The following is a 26144-nucleotide window of genomic DNA, read 5'->3' as shown; positions in this document are numbered from 1 at the left end:
TCCCCCTTGCGTGCTGCCGCACATTCCAAGAGGCACATCCCTTTGACTGGGATAGTCCCTACGAACCTGGGATGGTCCCTCGTGGTACCAGCAGTGGCTCTAACCGTGTGGGGCAGTGTGATGTCCCCAGAGTGGCCCCGGTATACACGTGATGGCATTGGTGAAAGACGGTGCATGTGATCCTGGATTGTGCCCCCATGTTGTTGAAGCAGGGATCGAAGTGTAGGAGCCTCTTTTGTATTTGGAATGTCTGCTAAATTTGATAAAAATCCAAAAAGAACATTGATCAAAGGTGATTTAATTTGCAATATTTTGCTCCACAGTTTACACAGCATTCAATTAGTAGGCATTCAACATGCACTGGGAACTGCTTTGGCAGATTGCAAACAGATGAATTATAAACGATTTTAGGACTAAATCTTGACTTAAAGCTTTCGTGACTGCAGGAATTCATATTCTTTGGGTCTTTTGGTAAAGTCACGTTGATAGGTTTTGTGTTTGTTTGTTGTTTTTTGTTATTTTCTTTGAACCTATATACGTGACTTTACCGAAAAACCCAAAGAATACAGATTTTAGGACTGTTTCTTGAGCGGGATGAAACTTTGTCAAGCCCCTCAATGAACAGGTTTTCTGGACCAATGTTTCCTAGTCACAGTTTTTAAAACAGGCACACCTTGAAGTGGTTTCAACTTCATTCTCATCAACAACATGTGTACTATTAAACAGATGCAACTGGGTGGCTTAAAGTAAAAGGCAAGACGTACGTGAACAGTGTGGGACCACAACTCACATTGAACACAGCAGAAATGCATGGTGGTTTGCGGGTTTTTGGGTAATATGCAGAGGTGTGGACTCGAGTCATGTGACTTGGACTCGAGTCAGACTCGAGTCATGAATTTGATGACTTGCGACTCGACTTGGACTTGCATAACAATGACTTTGTCCCACCTATGAGATGTGGACTCGAGTCATGTGACTTGGACTCGAGTCAGACTCGAGTCATGAATTTGATGACTTGCGACTCGACTTGGACTTGCATAACAATGACTTTGTCCCACCTCTGGTAATATGTCAATGGACGATATTAAGTGTAAGTAATCCATTAATATTTAATTAAGCAGCATCTGTTTGTTGATATCTAAGCAAAACACAGCTTTTTCTACATTCCAATTATGGTTTCAATGGTAGTTGCCATGGAAATGGCAGTTGCCCATGGTAGACAAGAGAGAGAGTGCATGAGGGCGCGCGACCTCTGTGGAGACATCTCCGCCACATCTCCGCCACGTGCCATTTTGTAAAGTCATCAACGCTGAGCTCCAGCAGCCACAGCCTGGCAAGCACCTGTGGACAATGGGAAAACTCAGCGTAGGGTGACATGTGCAACGAAATACCCCTATTCACTAATTTATGATGTTCACTAATTAATGAGTCTCGTGAATTCAGCTGGTCGCTTTGGAGCTTTTCTATACATTAAATGTGATTCTGCATCAGACAAAATTTGAGACCATTGCAAGCATAAACCAAAACCCGCTTGTTCGGGTAATCGTAAATGCACTCTTGCTCTCTGACCAAAATTCTAAGTGAAGGGATTCACCACAGCCGAACCAGCACGGAGTAACACGGAGTGAACTAACATGGAGTAACTTAGAGTAAACTAAGGGATGATAATGGGGGAATGTTGGGAATGGGTTGGGAAGCCTGTGGGAAGATGCGAGAGTGATGGCAGACGCAGTGGGAGATTTGAGAAACCGTGCGCTCACCTCGATATGAGAAGCCAGGTCATATTTAGAGCGCCGTCGGCTGGCTCACGGCCCACGCTGCCCTCGTAGGCATGACGAGACCTATGTAGGCCGCCCATGCGTGTTTTCTGTGCGTGGTTCTGTAAGAAAAAATAACCATTGACAAATGTCCCTTAATATTTAGGTTTTTGCAATTTTAGCATCCATATTGAAAACTGTAAACTTGGCAAACACTTTTGCACAATTTCAGTAAATGTTTTGTGCTCGCCAGTAGTCTTCTGGGAAACCTGGAAAATTTACCCTGAAACTTCGAGGCAATACCTTGAAACAGGTCTTATCTCGCAGCCAGTTTAATAATTTAGCAAATTATGGACAAATGAGATTCTTTGTTCTATTTATAAGAACATCTATAAGTAAATTCAACTCGCGTTTTATTAAATTTATCAGACAGTGGTGCTATCTTTAGATTTTATAAATAAGAGAGTGAAATATAAAATATTTGCATTGACTTTAGGAAAACCTAATACCACTGTGGCAATGCTTATATTCCTTCCGTGCCACACTAACTTATGACATTACTTGATTTGACAGTGATATAGCGGTTAACAGTCATAAGCCCAGTGGTAATACATTTATCATAGGTTAACCCACTGGAGGTAATAATGAGGTGCTTATAATGAGTAATGTTTGTGGTCGTAATTGATCTGTTGTCTCTCACCCTGCAGTGAGTCGTGTTCCAGCGAGGCCAGTACCCAGCAGTACGAGGGACCGAACCACAGAGGGAGCCCTTCGCGCTGGCGCAACGAAGGTGGCTCTCCCCAGGGCCTGGCCCAGCGCTTGCCGCTCGCGCATTCCACGGGCAGCATCGACCAAATCGTTGCGTCCCCCGCGCGGTGGACGCCCCGCAGCCGCACCGACTCGGCCTACAGCTCCCTCTCCACGCCGCAGCCGGGGGCGGACGCCGGGGCCGACAAACTTCCGGCGGCCTTGCGGGTGTGCCGGGGCTGTGCCGGCGGCCTACGTCCCGTCGCGGGATGCCGCCACTTTTCATCTGCGGAAAATCTCCTGGGCCCTTCGCAGTCCTCGCCCACGTGGGAGGACTGCACCCGCCAGCCGGAGGGGCCGCCCACGGGCGAGCTGGCGGCCCGCGAGCGGACCCTGCGACGCGTGAGCGCCACCTCGGACCTCGCGAGCCACTCCGCAGCGAACAGGTGGCAGAAGGCGGCCGCGTCGTCGCCCCCGGTGCCACCGGCACGAAGGGACAGCCTCAGGTTGAAGCGGCACCTGGACCGGGGCTCCCCACTGTGCGGCACGGCACAGCCGGCCACGCTAGCTGTGTGGTCGCACCAGATCCACCGCGTCGTTTCAGGGCCCGTGCAGCCCAACAGGCCGTTGTTCGCTGACGTGGACGTGAGTCCCGTCGGTACCCACGGCGGGGAGCCGGACACGGAGAGCCGATATGTGCAGCGCACGGACAGTAAGGCCGCACATGCGCAGCAGAAGGTGATGGCGCACGCAGCGGATCACCGACTGGGAAGCGGCAAACCGAAGCCTGCGGTACCGGCCAGACCCTCCAGAAAAACGTTCCACACTCCGCGCGTGGATATGTGTGCACCGGAGGACAATGCGATACAAGTTTCACAGAATGGCGTTTACAAGGAAAACAGGCAACAGGCTGGACATGGGGGGACGTGCGTTGGAAATGAAGGCATCGTAAGTGGTGGGGTTTCGGCCGCTTTTTTGCATCAAGAAGATCATAACGGCAACTACAAGTCATCACACAGCAACAACGCAGCGCCACTGCCGGCTGATAGTTTACTGGGAAGCGGCGACGTGGCCGGAACGCTTGGACTAACAGCCAATGTTTACAACATCGTTCGGGTTCATTCACCCAATGATATGAGCAGAATTGGACCTAATGATTTTGTACAGCTCCGACGCGCTGAAAATTGGGGACCAGACTCTCCTTTCCATTATGAGAACTCGATGCACACTAGAGAGGCCAGTGAGACGAGTGTAAATGATGTGAACTATCGGTCAGATTGTGCGGAGTCCGCTTTCGGCTCTGCGCATTCGGAGAGGTTTTTCTGCATGACGGCACAGCAGGTGCCCGAGCCTGGCAAGCTGGCTGGCAGGGCCCGTACGGACCTAGCGGGAGACGCCTGGCCATGTGCCACTCCCGCAGAGCAGCAGTTCCGGGCCTACAGGCTCAGGGGCCAAGAAGATGGCAGCTACTGTCGGCGCTCGGTGGAGCCGTCCACTCCGCACTCTGCTGCTGCCCCACACCCCCGGCACAAGACTGTCGACAGGACCAGGAGCAAGAGCAGCTCGGAGCTCAACAGCTCTGTGAGCAGCAGAGATCTGGAAACTGGCCACAGGCAGGCGCACGCAAGCTGGAAAGAGCACGATGACTCGTTTTCTGGTAGTTCCGGTTCTTTCAATCAGAGGTCATTTTCTTCTGAAGATGTCATCAGTGCTGAAAAAACCCCGATGTTGCACTTGTTATCGAAGGGCTACAGCAACGCATCTGTCAGTGATGCAGTTATTTATAATCTTGCATCGCCGATTAAATATCCATCACCGCTGCATATGCATTCCAGGAATTCTCATGGTGCCGTGGCTGGTGGTGCTGCGATGGAGATGGCACAAAAGGCGAATCTGTCTGGAGTCCGAAGCAGAAGTGTGGAGCTGATTGATAAAGAAGGCAATAGGGAAGACAATAATATTCCTTCCGCCAGCGATGAGGCATTCACGAGCTCTTACAGTCAGAGCATTAAGGCAGCACAGTCCAAGGTATTATCAGCAACCTCATTTAGTCGCAAAGACCTTAACTTTAAACCTGTGCAGGCTCCGCTTCTTTCAAATTTTTCTGGTTGTAATAAGACCACTAGATGGAATCACGTTCCAAGCTCAGGACAAACTCCGCATCCAAAACCCAAAAAGATGGAGCATCCGGTTCAGCAAATGAGCCTGGAGAAGCCAGCGCCACCACAAACACTGGACATGGAGACAAGTGCACGTGCGTTCCATCCGTACGCCCAGAAGCAGCTGAGTGCAGAGATGAAGAAACGCTCATACTCTGAGCCTGAGAAGCTGCACGAGATTGCCCGACTCGCCCTGGCACCCGTACGCAGAATCGATGCACCGTGCACGGATCCCGACAATGAGTGGAGTAGCTGCGTGGATCACAGGAAGAGGCCGGAGCACGAGCACGGGGGAGGCAGCAGCGCACTTCAACACAGACCAGCGCTCTCCCGGCCGCCACTCCGCGAACAGCAGCACAACGCCCTGGCCGCCTTCATGGAGAGGAAGACGGGGAGGAAGCCCACTACCAAGGAGGCTCACCCTCTCAGTGCACCGCCTTGCGAAACTACTCGCAGATTCTTAACGCACCAGCCAAACTCGTATGAATACAGGAATTCATCGAACAATCTGGAGTCGGGCAGCCACAGTGGAAGTGACTCCACTCCCAGCCCCTTGTACAGACCCACTGCACAGCAAATGTCAATGTCTGAAATGAACTTGAACCACTCTGCCCTGAGGGAGCTCAATAGCAGGGAAGATGGAGTGCAGAATCTCTCCAGCAAACCATCACGCTTCTCCGATTCACTTTATTTCTATCAGCATAAAGCTCATCATCCTCGTCCTCGTGGGGAATTGATGACCGCGTCCAACTCCAACAGGAAGGCTGACAAGTTTCCCTCGGCAGAAGATCTGCTGGAACGACCCAGCCACCCCGTGCACGTCCGCTCCCGGTCCTCGCCATCCGACCGCATCATGCATCTGGTGAGTTGGGGAAGCGCAAGCAAGGCTCGAGTTCACCACTGGTTTTGTTTTCGGGGTCAACCATGTGGTAGGCTGCATTCCAGCATGAATTTGACATTTGGGAAAAGATTAACAGGGACAGGATGGTGAGACAGTACCTGCGTGTTTTTTTTTCTACGCAGTTTTATTTTCTTTGCTCATTGCAAGCTACCGCGATGGCCTGCGGCATGACTGGGATTCCACGCAGTGTGTGGGACAGCTGCGGCTCACTTGAAAGAGTCTCTCATGCCACTGCTGACTCCGGCGCAATTGCAGCAATCGGCTCTTTAGAATCATCGAGACGCACTTCATGGCAGGTGGCTTCACAGAGATGGGAATGTCTCTTGAGGGCCCTCAAGTGGGGGGGGGGGGCCTTCGAGAGCCCCCCATTGGAGAGCCCCCCAGCTGTTGTCATGCAGTGACAGCGCCACTTGCGAACTTTTGACTTGCACTGACCGCTTGATGAGGCCACAGCAATCGCAGCGACACATTATGTGTACACTTGCGATCGCATGCTTTACATTTTACCGCAATTGTGCTGCTGTGAGGAATCTTATTTCACTTGGTCCATGAAGAACAACTATTTGAGATGCACTTGGAAGTGATTTAGTCATTTCAACTCGCCTACTCCCTCAGCCAAATGTCATATTTAGGGGAGTGTTCAGTTTTATGCCCAACGGTTTGGTGTCCATAGCTGCAGTCGCAACACAGGAGAGAGAGTCTCTGATTTTCCACATGCACTAGGTGACTGATGTTGTGAGATAGAAAGAGTGCTGTAAGTTGTGGCCCCAGGGCACAGAACTGCTATGACTGCATTTGGCTTCTCTTTCCCAGCACCGTCCAGTGCTCCCTCTTGCCAGGCCGAGAATGGTCTACACTTATCCTGTCTCAGTATTGAAACAAACTCTGTTGGGTTTGCCCAAATGAAGTGAAGGGACATTTGATACGATTCCCTTTGCTCAAGTGGCGAATGGACTCAAACCACCGCCTCACTGCTCCTAAGAGGCTGATGTAATCGCCGGATGCACGTCGGGGTGGACATTCGTGTGGGTGGACGCTCGTCTGGGTGGATATTCGTGTGGGTGGACGCTCGTCCGGGTGGACGTTCGTGTGGGTGGACGCGTCGCCCCCCAGCGAGTATAAGGAGCTCCGCGGGGCCACCGCTCTGTTTCCAGTGCCCACACTGGTGGCCTCCCACGCAGACTCTTGCCCCCCCCCACCTAACGTTGTGCAAACATTAGAAGCACTTTATTAGGCATAATGCAAGTCTCATTGACCCATTATTGAACGGTTATAAACATTTTAACTAAATTTAGTGTGCATTTTCATTTCATTTGAAGGTGCACAATTGCTATCAAGTTTATTTGTAGCCATAAAACTTGTGGTGCCATTCAGGTATTCTAGACATGCATATAGTTTGAGAAAAGTTGCACACTCGGCTTTAAACTCTGACTCAAGGGTGGTTGCGGCTGCTGCTGCAAGTCTGGGTGCTGTCTTGTAGTTTTAGTTTGGTGTTTTCATTGACCGATATTTTTTGTTGAAATTCATTTTAATATCACAATTCTTTTTTTTGCAATTTCCCTTCATTAGAATTTTAACATTCTCCTCTACCTTTATGCTCATGAACTGCTTACAAATATAAAACCCTGAAAAGAATCCAAATCATGAGGAGGTTTTTGCATTTCGGCAACTTTAGCCAGGCAATAGTGGTGCAACGTTGCCTGTATTCCCGCCCTGTGGAGGCAGCGAGGGTTGTTGGATCGCACAAATCTTATGAAACTGCCCTTCCTGTGGCCGTCGAGGAGGATCCCTACCCTGGCTTACGACTGCCGTCTCCTCTCTCTACTGTGCGGCCGTGCATTATAAGTTGAAATTATTATGTCAGTGGTGAAAAGGCATGTGTCGGTGAATTGCAGAATGAGTACATTTATTTTACAAAATATGTAAACATTATCCCGTTAATAATAAGGGCACTTCTCTAAATTACATGAGACACAAACATATACCAAACACAGGGATGCAGGCACTCGCACACAGACATACACACAAAGACAAATATCCCCCGTATAGCCTCATCAGATTTTTGGGGCAAGTGCTGTTAGTGAGCACCTATGAAGGCTGGCACGGCACATAAGGCGGTGGGTTGCCAGCACCAGGCCTGGCCGCCTTTATCTCCCGAGTGGCGATGTTTACTCACCTCACCAGGTACTAATTTGAGTACCAAGTGTGAATTAAAGAAAATGCACACATATACGCTGGAGGAAAACAAATGTCCACAAGTGGCTTCAGCAGGCGAGCCAGTCAATAGCACAGCTGCAGCGCTTGCTTGTAGCACTCGCCGGCCTGCATCAAGCGGCAGTAAGTGTGCGCAGGTGCAAGCGGCAGGCGCAGGGAATGCCACTAGGAATGTTTTGCTAGGGAACAGGCCTTGCGGTGGTCTTTAGCTTGGCTGTGTCTCTACTACGCACAACTGCGCACGTGCCCACGCAGACATTTCATATGTGTAACCTTTCGACGTGCCAATGCGTGTTTCTGGCCGTGTGCTGTTGTGCTGCGCGTTGAACGCTTTGTGCTGTGTGTGATGCAAAAAATCGCGTGCTCTGTGCTGAGACCCGTGTTGTGCCGAGTGCCCCTGCCATGTATTTTTTCTGCTCTTGTCTCATGCTGGGTCTGTCATGCAGGAGCCGACGGATGGGGAACTTGGTGTCACCAAATTTAGCTGCATGCTCGTGCCGGCCTCCCGAGGGCATGAAACGCAACATGGGCCCATCCCAGCTAGGTAACCTCAAGGAATCCCTTTTTTGATAAATGACTCTTGGACTTCAGTTTCACGATGGCATGTGATATATGATCATCATCGGTTCTTTCTAACACCGCGCCTCCCATGCATGACTTCTCGACCGCCCTGCAGCAGTATAGCCAATGAGACCCCCCAGTAGCAGCTGTCCCCTGTTTGGCGTGAGGTAAACACAGCACCGGCCAACTAGTGGGCAATTAGACTGGCAGTAGGGGGCGTTGTTGCTGTGTGGCTTAAGTTATTTGGGAATATCTAAAACGTCCACTGTGAAGCATACGGTCCGTGGGATTGATTTGTTAATCCACCCGTAATACTAACGAGGGCGGCCGCTTGGCTCGTACCGCCAACCTCTACAGCAAGCTGTGCACGCTGGGCCACGTCACCGCCCCATGACGGCTACAGTGAAGTTTCTTGCTGTGTTATGAGTTTCTCATGCTCGCTCGGGTGTTCTGATGATGTCTGTACTGCCACACACTTGTTTGACGTTGTATGTTAAACACGTAGTTCGGAGTTTGAAGAACATTGGCCTCATCTCTCTCATGTAGAGACGCGGAGTAGATCATCAGTGGTGCCTCTTTTTTATATTCAAGCAAGAGGGAAACTGCACTTCCACAAAAATGTCCTTAATTGATACATCGCTCGCACAACTGGTGGTCCGGTGGTGTTGTCGTTGCAGTAATTTATTTTTATATATTGGTGCAGCCTGGCGAGGGGATCTCTAGACCCCAATGCGCAGTGTCCCTCTCCCCTGCACTAAGTGGTTAATTCATAGAGTGACCACCACCACTACCTTTGTTTTCTTATCTGCGATGAAAATCCGTAATGTGCAAGAGCCATATCAAGGCAGTGTGGCATGTTAATGTGCCTGTGTAGAACGAGTTGCAGTGAGGACCCCCAAACAGCACTGGCTCTGTGTGCATGACCATCGACACACATTTGTCTTCCTCTGGGATCGTGGAGCGACCTCACTCCCAATGTTCTGTGCCTCTGTCGGAATGTCCGTCAGTGGCTGTAATTTCGACTGCAGTGAAGGAATGCCGATCCACATAGCACAGTTGGTGAACCGGAGCCAGATGATGATTGTGCTGGGCACATAATCTCGACTCTCACAGAGCAACTTTTCCCTTGGATCACTGGTGGCTTAGGCTAGTTTTGTCACTGCACCAATGTAAATTGACATTGGATGATAAATAATTAAATCATTTTCATAATTGACCTTAAAATGTAAAGCACAGGACACTCATACATCCTCAAATTGTAATTCACTGTGGACGTGTTTTTGTTGTCCTTCCCCTGCACCTCTGATTAGCACGGTTGGCTATGTACGGTGCGAAAGAAGTTCAACATACCTACACACGATTTAAACTTACACGAAAACTTTTTGGTTTAACGTGTCTTGCACGTGTTATATTTTCGGGTGTTTCGATGCTGTCTTATTCACCTGTTTCTGCCAAACATCTCATCCTCTCACATAACGCAGAGAAAAGGAATTCGGAATGTATCCAGTGCCTTCGGGGACCAGGCAAAGCGGCACCAGCAGCAGCACTGAAAAGGGCGAATGGAGCTCACAACCGAGAGGTGTCGGGGATCATGCTCGATCCTTCGGTGTCCACAACCCGCGATGGTCCAAGCAGCTGCCGGAACATCACGGAGATGAGAGGACATTTCCAGACATGACTTCCATAGGCTCGGAGAGCTGTAATTCATTGTGGAATGATGGCGGGAATTCAGTAGCAAGCCAGGTCCTTTCTAGAGCGAAAGAGAGGGCAAGAATCAAGACTCAGCAGGATCACTTACCGACTGCTGTTGCAGAAGCTGCCCCCCTCGGACAGAAGAGCCCAGCGAGGTCACTATCAGCATTTGAAGACGAAACGAGCCGTGGGGATTTCGAAAATGAAGCCAAGGTTTTGCTGGTGGAACACGAAGGCCATAAAAGCCACGCAAGATCAGAGGGGCACATTGCTCGTCCAGATGCTAAAGATTTAGAACCGACGGAATCGGCAGTAGCTGCAGGTCCTATGGACAGCCTCATGGAGGAGGCAGAGCTGATGAACCCTTCACCTCCACCTCGGCCTCCACTCCCTCATCCAGAAAGCCTGGGCTGGAGGCCAGCAGTTAAACATGGTCAAGTGCAATCGGAGATCTTAAAGTCTCAAAACACGAGCGCTTCCTCATCGTCTGGGGGGAGTTCTCAGACTCGCATCTTGTTATCTCAAAATCCAGACTCTCCATTTACACCATCTTCCCAGAATGAGGACGGTGACGATGATGTTTTCATGGATGTGGGGAGGGCATTCCCCCCACCCGTACCACAGCTTCCCGGTTCTCTGCACATATCTCTGTGAGTGCTGCATTGTCCACAACACTGCCCATATGCCACACGAGTGCCTTCATCGTTTTCAGCTGCATCATTTACCATAAGATAACTTAAGCCACAGATACTCCACTGCTGAGAAAACGATTCCAGGGTAATTTTCTCACTCGTGCACTATTGTTGTGGCTGTGTGGGTTACAGGAAGACAACATGCAGAGTGCACCAAGACCTATATCAGCAGAGTTGTTATTCAGATGTACGAGCGAGGCTAACATTTACAATCTTATTCATATTGCTATGTAGGCAGTAGTTGTGTTATATGCAGTATTACTAAGCTCATGTTTTTGCGCTGCATGGATAATCGCTGGACTGCATGAGGTGATGAATGCTTACGCGATGTCTAATGGTCCTCAGTTTCTAACTGGAATGTCCCCGGTGGAGCCCAGAGCTGTCACACCCGGAGGCTTGGGCAGCGGTTTTGGCAGCAGTTCTGACCATTGGTTGTGTGGATTGGTTCACCAGTGTCGCTTATAGATGTCGTTAATTAAAAACTGGTATGAAATTATAGTTTGTAATCGTGCATATTTCATTAATGAATCTGTTAATTCCTTTGAGAATCGGTGTAAAAAGCACAATTTTTAAGTAAAATGATGAGGATGGCTGTTAATGAGCAGACCTCATTCAACACCTCCTCTGGCCTGGTGGCTCAGTGGTTGAGTGAGCGGCTTGCAGTCAGAAGCTTACGAATTTAATTTCTAGTTTGGGGTTGACTCGGCCCATCATCCCTCCAGGGTCGATAAAATTAGTACAACTTTGTAGGGAAGTCAAAATGGTTGTGTTATGGATAGACTCGTCCCCTGCCATAGTAATGAGGAATTATACTACTCGCTTAGGGCTGTAAACATGACAGGAGCACTGACTGCCTCTTCATATGTGGAAGTCACTTTTTTTATTCAAGGAAGGCCGATGCACATTTTACAGAGTTATGTAAATTTCCACATTTTGACGATTTAAATTTGATTTCTGTTCACTTCATTGTTTTTGGCCTGTGACCAAAGTTCTTGGAACGTGCCTGGTTCTTTGAGACTTGGAAGCTAAGCAAGTTTAGGCCTGAATAGCGCTTGGATGGGTGTAGTAACCATTGTGCAGTGGAGAGCAGTGCAGCCAAAGCTCCTTCACCACCCTGCGGTGAAGTAGGGTCAGCTAACCCTCACAGCCCGCATGGTGTACAGAGGCCCTCATCCAGCAGTGGATTGACAAACGAGCTGTACATTAATATGCGTACACATGCACGATGTTTGAACATGTAATTCTGAAACCAAGGGTCGCCTTAGCAAAAGCATTCACGTGCGGTTCAATGTACTTTGTCTTTCAGGGAGAACGCCTCTTCCTTTGGGGAGCAAACTGGCCGGTCCCAAACTGGCGTCTGCTCCCCTGCGCCCAGTCACCCTGCCTCCTCCGTGCCCCCCAGTGAGGGAGCTGTGGAAGTGGGGGTCGGCGACTCCGCTGTCCGCACTAGGACCCCCATGAAGGAGCCGCAAGGGGCAACCAAGCAGGGGGAGTCAGCCGTCTGTCAACACGTCCCCGAGGCCACGCACGACGCGGTGCCAGGTGCGTGTTTATGTTCTCCCCGTTCTCTGTCCGATGGCGTGTGGGTTTTCTTCGGATTTTTTTTCGGTTTCCTACCACATCGTATAAACACTCATTGAATTGATTCATACTTTTTTTTGGTTGAGGCCACATAGTGATCTGACCAAATGTATGTCATTAAGTACCCTCCACAACCTGACACAGCCAAATACATGTATTGTCCTGTAGTGTTCAGCTCGCACCAGTATGTTGAAGAACAATTTTCACGAATTAATGTATCAATTAGGTATACAGCTTCTAAATTTGAAGTTTTCGTGACTGCAAGGATCCATACTTTTTGGTTTTTTCGGTAAAGTCACATAGGTAAAAACTAAATAAATGAAAATGAAAAAATGAAGTGATTTAATTTAGTTGTTTTCATTTTTTTATTTTAATTTATTTTGTTTTTTACCTACGTGACTTTACAGAAAAAACAAAAAGTAGATATACAGCGTTTCGTGGCACTGTACCAAACATCATCAGGACAAGATCCAGGATGTCAGAGGAATAATCCAAGAAATTTGAATCATTAACTGTGTTGGCCAAATATCCCTATATAGTGCCATAGAGCTTAGGCATTTGTTGGTGCCGAAGTGATGGGTGACGTATATGACAATGCCGCTACAGCAATGCTGGGTTCTTTCTCCATGTCACCGAATCACAGGAGAAGCTCAAAGGAGCGGCTCGGAGGAATAAACCATCAGAGGAGGAATTGCGACCTTCTGGGTTCCATATCCAATATTTATATTGATTTGTCATAGGTGTTTGTATTTTGCTAACCTTTGCATTCATGCAGAATGAGATCAAATCCAGATGTGTTTGTCAGTTGAACTGGATGGGGTGTAATTTGCTTTTGTAATAAAGACAATTGAAACGTTGTTCATCTGAATGAGGCAGCTCAGGCCGCCGCGAAAACCGCACGAGATTCGCTCTGTCATTTCAGTCTATGCAAAGACGGCGTGCGCACCACTCGCTCGTCCTACGCAATGTGGCCCAGCTGGGAAGTGATTGAGCACAAGGGCAGAGTGTGGCTCGTTGGCGCTCGGGGAGGTGCATCTCTCTGTGCACAAGGGGTTCAGCCCTCGGCACAGGTGTAGTGAGTCCAACTGAGTCGCAGACGTTGTTCTTTAGAGGCAACACTTTTATTGTAACATCAACCCGTTAACACAAAGGGGTAACTGCCCCTTCACCAGATACAGCCTAGGGTGGTGACCACCCAGCTAACTACTCTATCCGTAGGAGTTACAGCGACGAAGGGTCAGACCCTCACTCGGGTCCCCGACCACGTGTTGATGCCTCGTAGAGCTTCCAGCTTGTAGACGTGGAGCTTCCAGCTTGTAGAACAAAGAACCCCTGTTCCTCCCAGGGACCCACCTTATATCCCCCCTGGTCGGGGCCGCTCCGCCCTTGGCCCAGCCCGCCTTCTCAAGCGTTCTAGCTCCCTCTCGATCCCTCTCGAGAGCTTTCCACCGGACACGTGATCACCCCCTAGCCCCCCCACCTGGGGCCTTCTCTGTGGACACTCCAGATCACGTGTCTACGGGGTCAACCAGAGTGCCATGGCCCGGGGCAACCCTGCCCCTGGGCCGACACTCTCCCGCTCCCCCTGGTGGGAGCCCGCACTACATGCTATGCGTGGTGCCCGCGCTATCCCAGCGCTCACCAAGCCCCGCTAGGGCTGGTACTAACTACACCCACCTACGGGGTGTACGCGATGACGGTGCATCGCACGCCGTGCTGTGCTAGAGCCGGCCTCACACAGCAACCCACCCGGTGCTATCCGCGATGTAGGGCCATTGCCCGCCACGGCCCTCTCGGGCCGGCACCATACAGTGACATCCCCGATGTCACTACACAGGCGTTAAAACCAGGCACTTTAATTCTACTAAATCATATTGAAATCATTAAGAACCCCTATCACTGACATACAGTGAGGGAAAAAAGTATTTGATCCCCTGCTGATTTTGTACGTTTGCCCACTGACAAAAAAATTATCAGTCTATAATTTTAATGGTAGGTTTATTTGAACAGTAAGAGACAGAATAACAACAAAAAAATCCAGAAAAACGCATGTCAAAAATGTTATAGATTGATTTGCATTTTAATGAGGGAAATAAGAATTTGACCCCCTCTCAATCAGAAAGATTTCTGGCTCCCAGGTGTATTTTATACAGGTAACGAGCTGAGATTAGGAGCACACTCTTAAAGGGAGTGATCCTAATCTCAGCTTGTTACCTGTATAAAAGACACCTGTTCACAGAAGGAATCAATCAATCAATCAGATTCCAAACTCTCCACCATGGCCAAGACCAAAGAGCTCTCCAAGGATGTCAGGGACAAGATTGTAGACCTACACAAGGCTGGAATGGGCTACAAGACCATCGCCAAGCAGCTTGGTGAGAAGGTGTCTCAAACGGTGTTAGACCAGAAGACGCCAAAATACTTTTTGGCGTCCTCTGGTTTTGTTGCCAGAAAAAAGGGGAAACCTATTCTCTTGTACTTATACACTTTATTTGTTTTCATGACTTTCTTACCTTTCGTACAGTTTCTTCTCCAATAACGCGGTCGTTGCATTCCTGAAGAACAGAGCGTTATCGAAAAATGGCGTTATAATACCCTTTGATTCAATTGTAATGTAACAGTGACGGGTAGTAAGTTTTCGAAAACACCAACATGACTAACATTTATCTTGATAATTTGTTATATTATTGTTGATTTGTACGTGTTCTTTTATAATTACAGTGTCTTACACAGTATATTTGGTAAAGCACAGTCTGCGATAACATGTGAGATGCATATGCAGGCTGAACAAAGAAGCGTGGGTAGCATCTAGAAGCATTCACGAGCATCGCGCCTTGTGCGATGCTACGCAGCCATACATCCGCTTATGCCTATTCGCGCGACGTAATTCTGTCCACTCAATGGTGTTATGTCCAATTCACATCCGCGTTATAAAAAATCTGTTCCCTAATACATTAATCGCATTATATCCAATTCGCGTAATAAAAACACGCAGCGTTATAGCAGAACAGACTATACTTTGAACTCATATCAGTTTTTATATTGTTTGTTTTTCTAACTTTTTGATCTACCCCTACTAGACGTCTATAAAAAAGAGCTTCATAGCCCATCCGATTCGTCCAGTGTAAATAAAGATTCTGATAAGAGTATAGGGCTCGTAATCGGAAAGTCACAGGTCACCAATGGGCCCATTCATTCCGAATGTTATTCCATGGGTTTTTAACTCAGAACCCATCCTATAACAATCCCTTTCTCTAAAAACACGATTTTATAGATGCCATTTGTTACCATTGCCATGGGGTGATATCCGCCTTTCCTAATCAGATCTCTTTTACCGCTTTGTTGCAGGAGAACGTGGTCAGCCTGCCCTGCTCACTCCGATCGCCGGACATCCACAACAGCGGCCCAGGAAGAGGAGACCTAGGCCGGTGCCGGATGTGGATGAGCGACTTGCCAGGGAGCTGCTGGTGGCTGTCATGAAAGCCATGGCCGAAGTTGAGCCAGGGGTTGGATTTCCCGACCTCCTGCTGCCCGAGCACCAGGCACACGCTGCTGCACACATGATGGAGGAGTTCTTCCCAGAGATGGAGGAAGCACTGGAGGAGGAGGAGGAGTGGGAGGAGGAGGACAATCACCGCCCCCCCCCACAAACGTAGGACCGCCATCAAGCGCACTGCTCACTTCAGACACGTGTAGCACTCGTTCACGTTGCACTCACACAGGAAAACAAGATTAATTTCATCCCTTTTGAGCACCGCTCTCAAATCCCTGCTGAACAAAGGGCTCCCCATGACGTGCCAGTCATGGGATTTGTTTGATCATACTTCACCACGTTGATCAGTATGTGTTGGAGATGGTGGTGAGGGAGGACCGGTTTGGATAAAACTCGCTACTGATTTAGCTAGGTTTCATTGCGCAGTGTGCAAACCACTGCACTACTGTTCCGAAAGTGAAACGTACTTCTCATTTATGAATCAAATTTCTTTTTGCAAGTCTTGAGGCTCAGTGAGGTGATTATTTGTATATATGTAGAACTTCTTTCGCACTGTTCGTAGCCAACCATGCTTATCGGAGATTCTTGCTATAATACTTGTCATTGGTCACCACACAGACCTATTGTTAGATTGGATTGGGGTTACTGAGAACAGGCCTTAAAAACCCAAGATGCCAAGCAGACCAGCAACAAAAAGTGCGATATAATGTGTAATATATACATGATGAGAGAAGGCAAGACAGCTATTTGCACGAAGAGGATAATTAAAAGTTTAGATAAAAAAAAAAGATTTTACCACTATCAGCTGATTACAGGTGTCTGTCCTCTATATCGTATCTCTGTGAGAGAGTAGGAGTGGCATTGAAGCCTCCACTCCCATGACATTGTAGAGCAAAGGGCCTCACCATAGCATTGGCCTCGATGAGAATGGCCGATATTCTCCCTGTACTTGGGGAGCCTTGCTCTGGCCTGGCAGGCTCCCGAGCGCATTATCCGTCCCACGCATCTCTGCAGAGGAGACGAAGCGACACTGCCGTGGTGGTGCCTCTCCTCCTGTGTTACGTGGTCTGGGTGTACACCGGGGAGTATAGGACTCGCAGCTTGAGATGTCGTTGTCCTGAGACTTTTCATTGTAACTCCCTTCCCTGTAAACACACGGGGCAACATCACAAACGAGTTCCAGGTGTGCCGCCGCAGCGTCGTTTCGTGGCGACCGATTGGCGGGTGTCACATGAGTACAGCACACCGTGCCAATGGGAGCTATCCGAGTAACGTGTGGTTAGACGTTCACCTCGCACGCCTAGTGGCATTCTCTCAGGAGGAGTATACGTGGGGATTTGGATGTCTGCGCTGCGTGTGCGATTGCAACAAATCAGAGTGAGGGATAGGCGGAGGGAGCGGCATTGCACACGGGTTTCACAACGTGTGGTCTCCATCTCTTAGTTTCTGCTGCAACCTGTGGAGGGCACTGAGCATTTCGTCTCCCAGCAGACTGGTGTACGATCGTGCAAGCCCGAGCAGAGCGTCCAGCGCATCTCCACAGCCCTGCGACACCTCCACGCCAAAAGCTGTCCCTGCAGAGCAGACGTGTTGCAAGGAGGGCCCCCAAAACAGCGCTGGGGACAATGACAACCCCCCTCCCAGCCAGGCAGCAGACGTGGACATCACCAACATGAAGGTTGCGCCACATTGCAAAGCATTCTTTCTGACTCCATTAAACTTTTAATGTTCACCGGGATAAGTTCCTATAGAATGGCATGAATATTAATTCTGCGAATATGAATACGTAAAGCATATGAGGAAAATTCAGTTTAACACGTAGACTTTCGCGACCAGTATTATTCATAATGAAGGTTTTTGGGTTAGATCGCGTTATTTATAAATGTGTCGCAACCCTCCACCACCCAACATGGCCAATTAGTAAAAAATGTGTCACGTTGACAAAATACATATTTCACTACATTAGCCCACCGGTGTGTTGAAGAGTGAATCCATAACATTTACAATTTGAGTACGACGTTTCGTTATAATGGACAGATGGGACGTAAGACTAAAAGAACACCAAAGGAACATTAAATTATCCTAAACACAGCTGTCAGCAGTGGCAGAGCATGCTTGCCAACAAGGACATTCCATTGATTTTGATAACGTTGAAGTGTTATGCAGAACTAATTATTACTGGCCAAGACTAGTTAGAGAATCAATTCAAATTAATAATTCAAATAATTTTAATCGCTGTGATAGCTATAGACTCAGCGCAGCCTGGAAGCGTATTATTCAGTAATACACAACACACATTGCAATTCCTTACAGGTGAGTCACATACTAAGTGGCTGATTACTGATCTATTACATAATTACTCTTTGGTTCTTTCGGTATAGTCACGTAGGTAGAAAAAAAAATCACGACGTTTCGATCGCAACACAAGCGGACGTCCTCAGGCGTAAAAAAGAATCCAGCAGTGGAACTGCTGAACCAGCGAGATAGCTGTTACAACAAGAGGTTATTTATGTGGCGAAGGGAAAGCAGGCGGGGTCTGAGCTGGAAAGGAATTCCATCTCCAAACGCAAGCACGTCAGTTGTGTTTTGAAACACCCTGTCAATTATATACTAGCTTTACTACCCAGCTTCGCCCGAGACTTGGATTCTTGTCTTGGATTAATACACGGCCTACGCGGAGGGTGGGATGCGTGATGTCAGCAGGCACACTGCGTGACGCTGCCGCATGCGGGTGACATCACAGATGTGACGTCACCGCTCACTTGCCGTACAAAATATATGCAATATTGCGCCCCCCCCCCAAAATACAAAAATAAATTTTTATACTTTTTGCATTGTGTACAGTCTGGAAGCTAACCACATGCCTAATTTGAAGTTTGTTGCATGTTGGGAAGTATGCTTAACATTTCGAACAAATTTCCCTTTTATCTATAATATTATGTACATGTTTTCCATGATGATTGGGTCCTTAAACACGACATGACGGTCGAGTGTGTCACAATGAAGGTGCCTCGTGAGCCCTGGGTAATAAAGTGACAACACTTAAGATGATTTGGGGACTGCTATACATTTCCACATGATAAGCCACTTCGTTGAGCTAGCATTTGTGGCCAGGTAGCTTTTGAAAAGTAGCTGTATAGCTCAGTGGGCCTTACCTGGTGAAATAAAAATGTTTTAGTTTTTAGTTCAACAGAATTTTCAGACTCAGCGGGGCTGAAGTCGGTAAATAATTGGCATTATTTAATTATCTTTCCTAAAACGCTACGCCATGCAGGCAGTTGGGTTATTTGACATGATTTCTTCTGCACTGCCCTCTACTGTCCACATTGCCTACCGCACCAGTTTAATGTATGGTGGTCACCCACACGAGCATTTTCCAGGCTCAATCCCACTTTGCTTCTGAGGTCTGATGGGATCGGGCGCATTCCGTGTGATTTGGTCATGGGCTGAAATGCCGTGGCCCTTCTCCCCAATAAGAATGGTATGGTTAGTCTGCAGCAGCACGCCCTTTACATGCCCATGTTTGGGTGTACAAGGTTAACATACAGGTGCAGCCCTGCAATTTCTCGCTCACGCCACTGCTGAAAAGGCCTCCTCTCGAGGGATTACCGGAACGCATCTGTCGAGGTTATTTTGGCCGACCCTTCCATGTTAGCGAGGCTGTCTTGGAACAGGTGTGAGTAGCCACACTTTACCCCACGACGTGCAACCTGCCAATCGACTAACTGTTGGGTGAACAGACGCAGGGTGAGTTAAGAAACTTGCCCATCGTTTCAAATGCCATGCCGATAGATCAAAGCGGCAATCTCTGGATTGCAAGTCCATTTTACCTCCCGTGACACCATGCCGGCACAATACGTCGATATGCCTCGGGCTTAATTTCTCACGCGATATTTTCGATCATGCTGCTAGGCTGACTTGAAGTAATGGTTATCGGCAAAAGGCACTACCACAGGAGCACAGGGTATGCCTATCTGTATTAATAACATATTACTGTAGCCTATATTACTATAATCATATGATACTGCATACATTTTAAAAAAAATAAGGCAAGATGGATGGAGTGTGCCAAAATAATTTCTGCATTGGACTGCTCGGGACTGTTCCAGATGAAATTAAGCACCTGTATGTGCCCTCCAACATCTTGTGAAGTGACAGCAATCTCCCGTGCGTGCGTGTGTGTGCGTGTGTGTGCGTGCGTGTGCGTGTGTGCGTGCGTGTGCGTGTGTGCGTGTGTGTGCGTGTGTGCGTGTGTGTGCGTGCGTGTGTGTGTGTGCGTGTGTGTGTGTGCGTGTGTGTGTGTGGCTACAGGAGGAGCTGCTGCGCTGTGTGGAGCGGCAGCTCGAGCGCCTGAAAATCGAGCGGGCGCAGCTGGCAGAGCGAGTGGGCAGCGCACGCTCCCTCACCCGTGCCGTCGAGGCGGCCGTCCAGCAGCGCTGCCGGCCGAGCGAAGTGGACAAGTTCACCCAGCTCATGTCTGACATGGACACGCTGGTGTCCCTGCTGCTGTCCATATGCGGGAGACTTGCGCGCACCCAGAGCGCCCTGGAGGAACTCGGGTCTGACGGGAACCCTGAGTGCAGGGTGAGTAGGAAACATATCACGATATGTGCCACGGTTGGTCGCCATCGCTTTGCGGTAAGAGCTGAAGGCGCAGCTCCGTAATTATTGGTTCGCGCCACCACTGGAAGAAGGAGTCCCTCTAGAGGGTATTTTGGCCTACTCTTTCACACTGGCCAGATGTCTTTGATAGAGTGGGATTATCCACACTTGACCACACCACACGTGACCTGGCGACTGACTCTGGTTGAACCCGTTTATGCTTCTGGGTGGACAGATGCAGTGGGGGGGGATTGAAGAAATGTGCATCATTCTTTCAAACACCTTGCCGTAAGATCGAACAGGCAGCGTCGAGATTGTGTGTTGACTGTTACAACGCGGCAGAAGTGAAATGCGTTCAACACTGTTGTAATTGCTTTGTTTTACGTAGCAATATTTAACGGGCTTGTAAGTGCCTTACGCACTCCAAAACATGGAGGCAATACCGAGGCAATATTACCCTTTAGGTGTTTGGAGATGTGTATTTCAGTCTTCGCAAGTCATGTTTGAATGATACTCATGGCTTTGGACATGTGCTGCACTTTTATCAATCGGAGATTGTCTGGCTGTGAAGTATTTAAAAACAAATTATCGTATATGCGCTTGATGGGCATGCCTGTTATTGCATGAGAGCGTGTAGCTGTTGTATGACCTAATGATATGGTGACACTGTGCTGGCAGTGGTGCACAGACAACAAAGAGCTCAACACATTCGTCAATAACACCGTGTGGCTTGAAAAGGAAAGAATAAAATAATCTACTTTTTGAGTAATGGCCCTTCTTTATAGCACATAAATAGAGGCAAGAGTGATCTGTCTCTTATTTATCTCCCATCTCTCTCCTGGCATCTTTATTCATGAGTAAGGGACAATGCCCAGGACGTTACATCTTATATCTGTTTCCTTTTTTGAAAATTGTGGCGAGCCTCCCTCAATGCTTGTTTTGCACCACATTAATTGAGGTGCAGCTCAAGTTTTCATTGGTAGATTGATTTAAAAGTAGCACTGGTATTTTGGTGCTGTACATATGAAAATCAAGTGATCCTTGACATTTGTTTGTTAAATGTTGGGCCTCGTCTTGTAACCGTCTTGTTTCACGTGATCCTTCATCTACACTGAGCAGCGGTCGCTGGAGATCAAAGCACAAGATCTGCGCGTGAAGCGCGAGGACGCTCGGGATCTGCAGCAAGCGCTCAAGCGGCGAGAATGCTCCATGGCGGCCGTGCTGGCAAGCCGCTTGGACGACCGGGAGATGAGCGACTACTGTTACCTGACGCGCCTCAAGCCGGCGCTGCTCATCGCTCACAAGCGACTGGAGGAGAGTGTGCGTCTGCGCGAGCAGCAGGCCCGCGCTGTGCGCGAGAGCCTGCCTTGGCAAGTCGCACGAGTGGGCGGCATAGAGGTTACGGACGGTGAGCTCGGTGCCGCTCCGTATGTGCCGGCTTTGCAGACCTCGCAGGCCTTGCCGTTGCCAGACTCTTTTGCACCGGCTGCTTCTGCCACTCCCACTGCGCTGTGAGATTCGTGTCGTGTTTTACTGCGAGTCCACCAAAAATTGTGTCATTTAGTAATAATAAGTTTGTTCAAAAGCATTTTGCACAGTTTGTGATTGTACAACCATCAGCACTCTTTATTTAAATCCTATAAATCTTATTCCTTGCGCCACCAAGCTAATGCCTTCCAGTTTTGGGTATAATGTTGTTATCTTCTTTCCTAAAAAGTGTAATCTTTGAAGATTTGTAAATATTTTTTTAAAGCTACGATATTACAACTTCAGGAAGCAAATGGTTGTGGTTGGCGAACACAATGACCTGCTCCCTGCAGCAGATCATCACTTTCTAGAACTGCATTAGTGTAAAATATATTGTTGTTCACCAGGACCACTGAGCTAATGTTATTGACAGGTATCATGGCAAACTCTTTACATTTGGGGTCGGTGGATCAGGAAAACTTCAGCGTGCTCTGGAACCAACCAACATGCGGACAGCGGTAGTCACTAGGTGAAGGCACATCAGGTGGGCTGCTGGCCTATACGACTTTGAAGTGTCATGCCATTGAATACATGGGGTTTATCTGTGTATTGGTATTTGCCAGTCTGAAAAGTTAACTCATACATATTGACCATCCTTCCCAAGCAGGGTCCCTCGTAAAAAGATTCCTGAAATTCAGTGAAGTTTGCCTTATAATGGATTTATGTCATTGATAGATGCATGAGACTTTCAATATTTGCAGGAGGTGGACACTTGTAGTTGCCACACATTGTTAATTAATACCGGCGATTATTATTTAAATAATCCACCATGTGGAAAGTAAACGCTCACGTGATGAGATGATAATCTCTCGATCGCAAGTCCGATCGGAAAAGCCAAGCGCACGGGCATGAAACGTGCTTTAGGATATCACTTCTATCAAGAATGATGGAATAATTTTTTTAAGTTAATATTTATTACGTCTATTAGTTATTCTGTTTCAATGTTTTAACTTAAAAATCTACTCCCTGGCGACAAAACACTGACTTCAATCTGCTATTAGTGGTTTGTTTTGTCTTTTTTTTTTAATGAATGTGCGTGTGGCATTGGTTAAAGAACTGAGAATTGTTCCATATTTGGAACCCCTGTTTATCAAAAATGCATATCCCCAGCAAAAAGTAAATACATTGGCCAAACAAACTTACCTCGCAGCACTTCATTGTCAAAGAAAACTGCCCCACAGATAATGGCCTTGCCTGGTGATGTAACTCACACTTTTCCATCTTCAAAGCTTTGGCATTTTAAAGCTTTTCCATGCCAAATTACAGAACTGTATACATATATTTTGGGGAACATTTAACACATTAGGGAATTCCATAAGGTCATCAGTATGTCAGCTGTTTTTTGTGGAAATGAGTTATTACATTCCCAAATAATCATCTAAACATATTCTGCCAATTGTAGAACCCATTCCAGCAGCTCGGCTTTGATAAATGGTTCAGTCCGAGGGCTACGCAGTGGCTGGGCCTGTCCAGGGAGATGTGGAATTGTCCATGAAGCATGCTTCACCTACCCCTCTTCACGACGTGATTCATTTAAATATCACAATTTTGGATCACAATTCTTTTCAGGAATGCCTTTTCTGCTTAATTTGGTTGTTATCTTGTTCTGTCGTGTTCATTCCATTACCTTCAAGGCATACACGATTTATATCATAAATAGTTCTTACACGTGAAATGTTATGCTTGTAATGTGAGTGTAGGATTCCATTTTGATTGAGGAATCATTTCACACTGAGAGGCACACCCTTCCACAGCAACAGGGCGCAGAGCGAGCAATATCTTTTTGCCTCGCAGGGCAAATTCCGCTCAAGCATCTGGCCCCAACTCTGCCGCATTGGCTCGAGGCTTCCTGCTATTGTGGCCAGGTTCCAAGGAATGAGGAACCCGTTGTGTGCATGTGTGCTTGCAGATGCCAGTAGTCACTCGCACGCTAGGAGTTAAAATTTTGTACAACGTACAGGGTGGGCGGCAGGTCCCTAAATACATTTCTCTCTTTGAGTTCATTGGAACTTTGTAGACAGGGTTATCGGGGTGTCTGGCGAACCGTTTGTTGCAAGAAATATGCGTTAAACTTTCCATGTTTTATGTATTTATGCATATTTCTATGTACTGCTACTTATGTAGTGTGCATATATGCATGATACATACGTGTATACTGTGTGCATATATATATGGACATATATTCCATGCTGATGAATAGGATAACAGTTTGCGAAATTACTCTACAATATTAGACACACACAACGCGCGTACAGACCGAGACCTTTCTCAAGTCGGGACAATGTCTCAATGGAAATCCTGCCCCGGGACTGGCTCCCATCTGCTGAGCGACGAATGCACGTGGACATCTCGGGCCATGTTTGCCGTCCGGCAGCACAGCTCTTAAATCTGAGCAAGCCTCGAGCACAATGTATTTCACAGAAATAGTTCCCTGTGCTGCGCATGTCGTTCCAGCTCAGGAATTTTACTCCCGGTGAACTCAGGGCTGGAAAACGTTCTCAAAGATATTGGTCCAGTAGCCTAATGCAACATTTGCCGTATTGACACATTTACATAATGTCGAAATAATAAAAAATGTGTACATAATGTATTTGTTTAATTATTGATCGTAATTTCAACCATTATGATTATAATTTCGCATTTAAATGAGTTTAACAAATAAATGGCCTTAAATCAGGCCCTTAATGGTCACGCATGGCTGGGCTTTATCTTTATCCACAATCCATTGCAACATGAGTTTGTAAGTGTCAGATGTGTTTCACTGCATATCTCAAACTGTTGCATTAAAAACTGACTTGTTTCAATAGCGAGTACCAGCATGGGTGTACAAAGACACCCAACTCTCATTTTCAACAATCCTTAAATTGGGAAAGAGTCTGGAAAATTGGTACTCGGCACAGGTACACAATCTGGGTCTATTTGAATCCAAGCAATCCGGTGCAGTTTAGAGTTATTTCACTCGGTGAAATTCAGGGAGATATTGGTTCATCACGTGATATATTAAACATTTCTTATAGAACCCAAGCCATTTTACAAATCTATTGTCTTTCAAGTGGATGTATATTGATGACTAGAGCTTTCTGTCATAAAGTACACTATTTTCATGTGTTTTTGTAAGGCACAAAGAGTTTAGGATCAATCAACCAAATTTGATTTAATATAGCGCCCTTCACAATAGAATTGTTACAGCACTTACATGTAAACTTAACATTACATAATACAAATTTTAGATACACAAAATAATAAAAAATAATGCGAAGTTCAAAGATATATATAAAATAGATTATAAAATACATATTTGGTCTGATTAAAAACCACAACATCTTCCTTATTTGATGGTGTTCATAGTACACTCCACTTGAATGAGATGTCGACCAGCACACTGCACCATGGACACTATACATGCAGATACCGGACTAAGAATCCTAATATTCGGACTATGAACCCATAACCTGGACTACGGAAGCACAAACTTGAATTAGCAACCCAATAAGCCCAGACCACGAGCCCACAAAAACGGTGGCGAGATGTTAACTACATTGCCTGGTATACATGATGTTGTGGTTTCGATCCAGACCCGGACACCTGTGTATTTGGAGTTTGCATATTCTCCCTGTGGTTGTGTGGATATTTCTCCGGGTCTTCCAGTTTTTCCCTCATTTAGAAACATGAGTTTAGAGTATTTGGCTGCTATATATTTCCACATGATAAGCCACTTCATAGAATTATCATTTGTGGCCAGGTCGCTTCTTACAAAGAGCTATATAGCTTGGTGGGCCTTCCTTACCTCGTAAAATAAAGAATAGTTTAGTTTATAGTTTGAGACTAGAAACCAGCAAACCTGGAGTATGAACCGAGTTCAATGCACAAAATTACCATCAATGACTAATGTCAAGTTGTCAGACCAGATCACCCCACAGAATTATATTAGACCAAGGAGATGGGTCTTCAGCAGCCTTTTAAATGTGAAAAAACTACCAGCTTCTCCGATGTCATTTGTGAGGTCATTGCACAACTTGGGAGCCAAACAACGGAATGAGCGCTCTTCCAAAGTAAGACATCTAAAGTATTCGTAATAAAGGCTTTTTGGGTTAGATCGCATAAATATAAATGTGTCAAGAACCCACTACCACCCTACACAGCCAATTAGTTAGGGTTGTCACGTAAACAAAACGTGCCAGTTAGTGGCTACTTGAGCACACGGGTGTGTTGTAGAGT

The 26144-nt window shown here is 47.3% G+C and overlaps 1 protein-coding gene across 2 annotated transcripts in view; it reads left to right on the top strand.

Annotated features, from left to right (window-relative positions):
* Positions 1 to 24617, top strand: part of LOC144717727 (protein Shroom3-like) — a 71870-nt gene extending 47253 nt beyond the window's left edge. The window contains exons 3-10 of one of the 2 annotated variants that reach the window (XM_078593319.1): positions 2465 to 5525; positions 8225 to 8322; positions 9821 to 10681; positions 12030 to 12265; positions 15653 to 15956; positions 17289 to 17475; positions 20109 to 20381; positions 21519 to 24617. In XM_078593319.1, coding sequence (XP_078449445.1) covers positions 2465 to 5525; positions 8225 to 8322; positions 9821 to 10681; positions 12030 to 12265; positions 15653 to 15956; positions 17289 to 17475; positions 20109 to 20381; positions 21519 to 21914 — 5416 coding nt within the window. In that variant the 3' untranslated portion in view covers positions 21915 to 24617. Of the gene's footprint in view, positions 1 to 2464; positions 5526 to 8224; positions 8323 to 9820; positions 10682 to 12029; positions 12266 to 15652; positions 15957 to 17285; positions 17476 to 20108; positions 20382 to 21518 lie in introns of both variants that reach the window. The other variant, XM_078593318.1, reaches the window with a different exon arrangement.
* Positions 24618 to 26144: the final 1527 nt, after the last annotated feature.

Source organism: Lampetra planeri, chromosome 4 (assembly GCF_965212315.1).
Source record: "Lampetra planeri chromosome 4, kcLamPlan1.2.h2, whole genome shotgun sequence".
Lineage (NCBI taxonomy): Eukaryota > Metazoa > Chordata > Hyperoartia > Petromyzontiformes > Petromyzontidae > Lampetra > Lampetra planeri.
The sequence above is the reverse complement of the archived record's forward strand: the minus strand, read 5'-3'. Positions and strand labels throughout refer to the sequence as shown.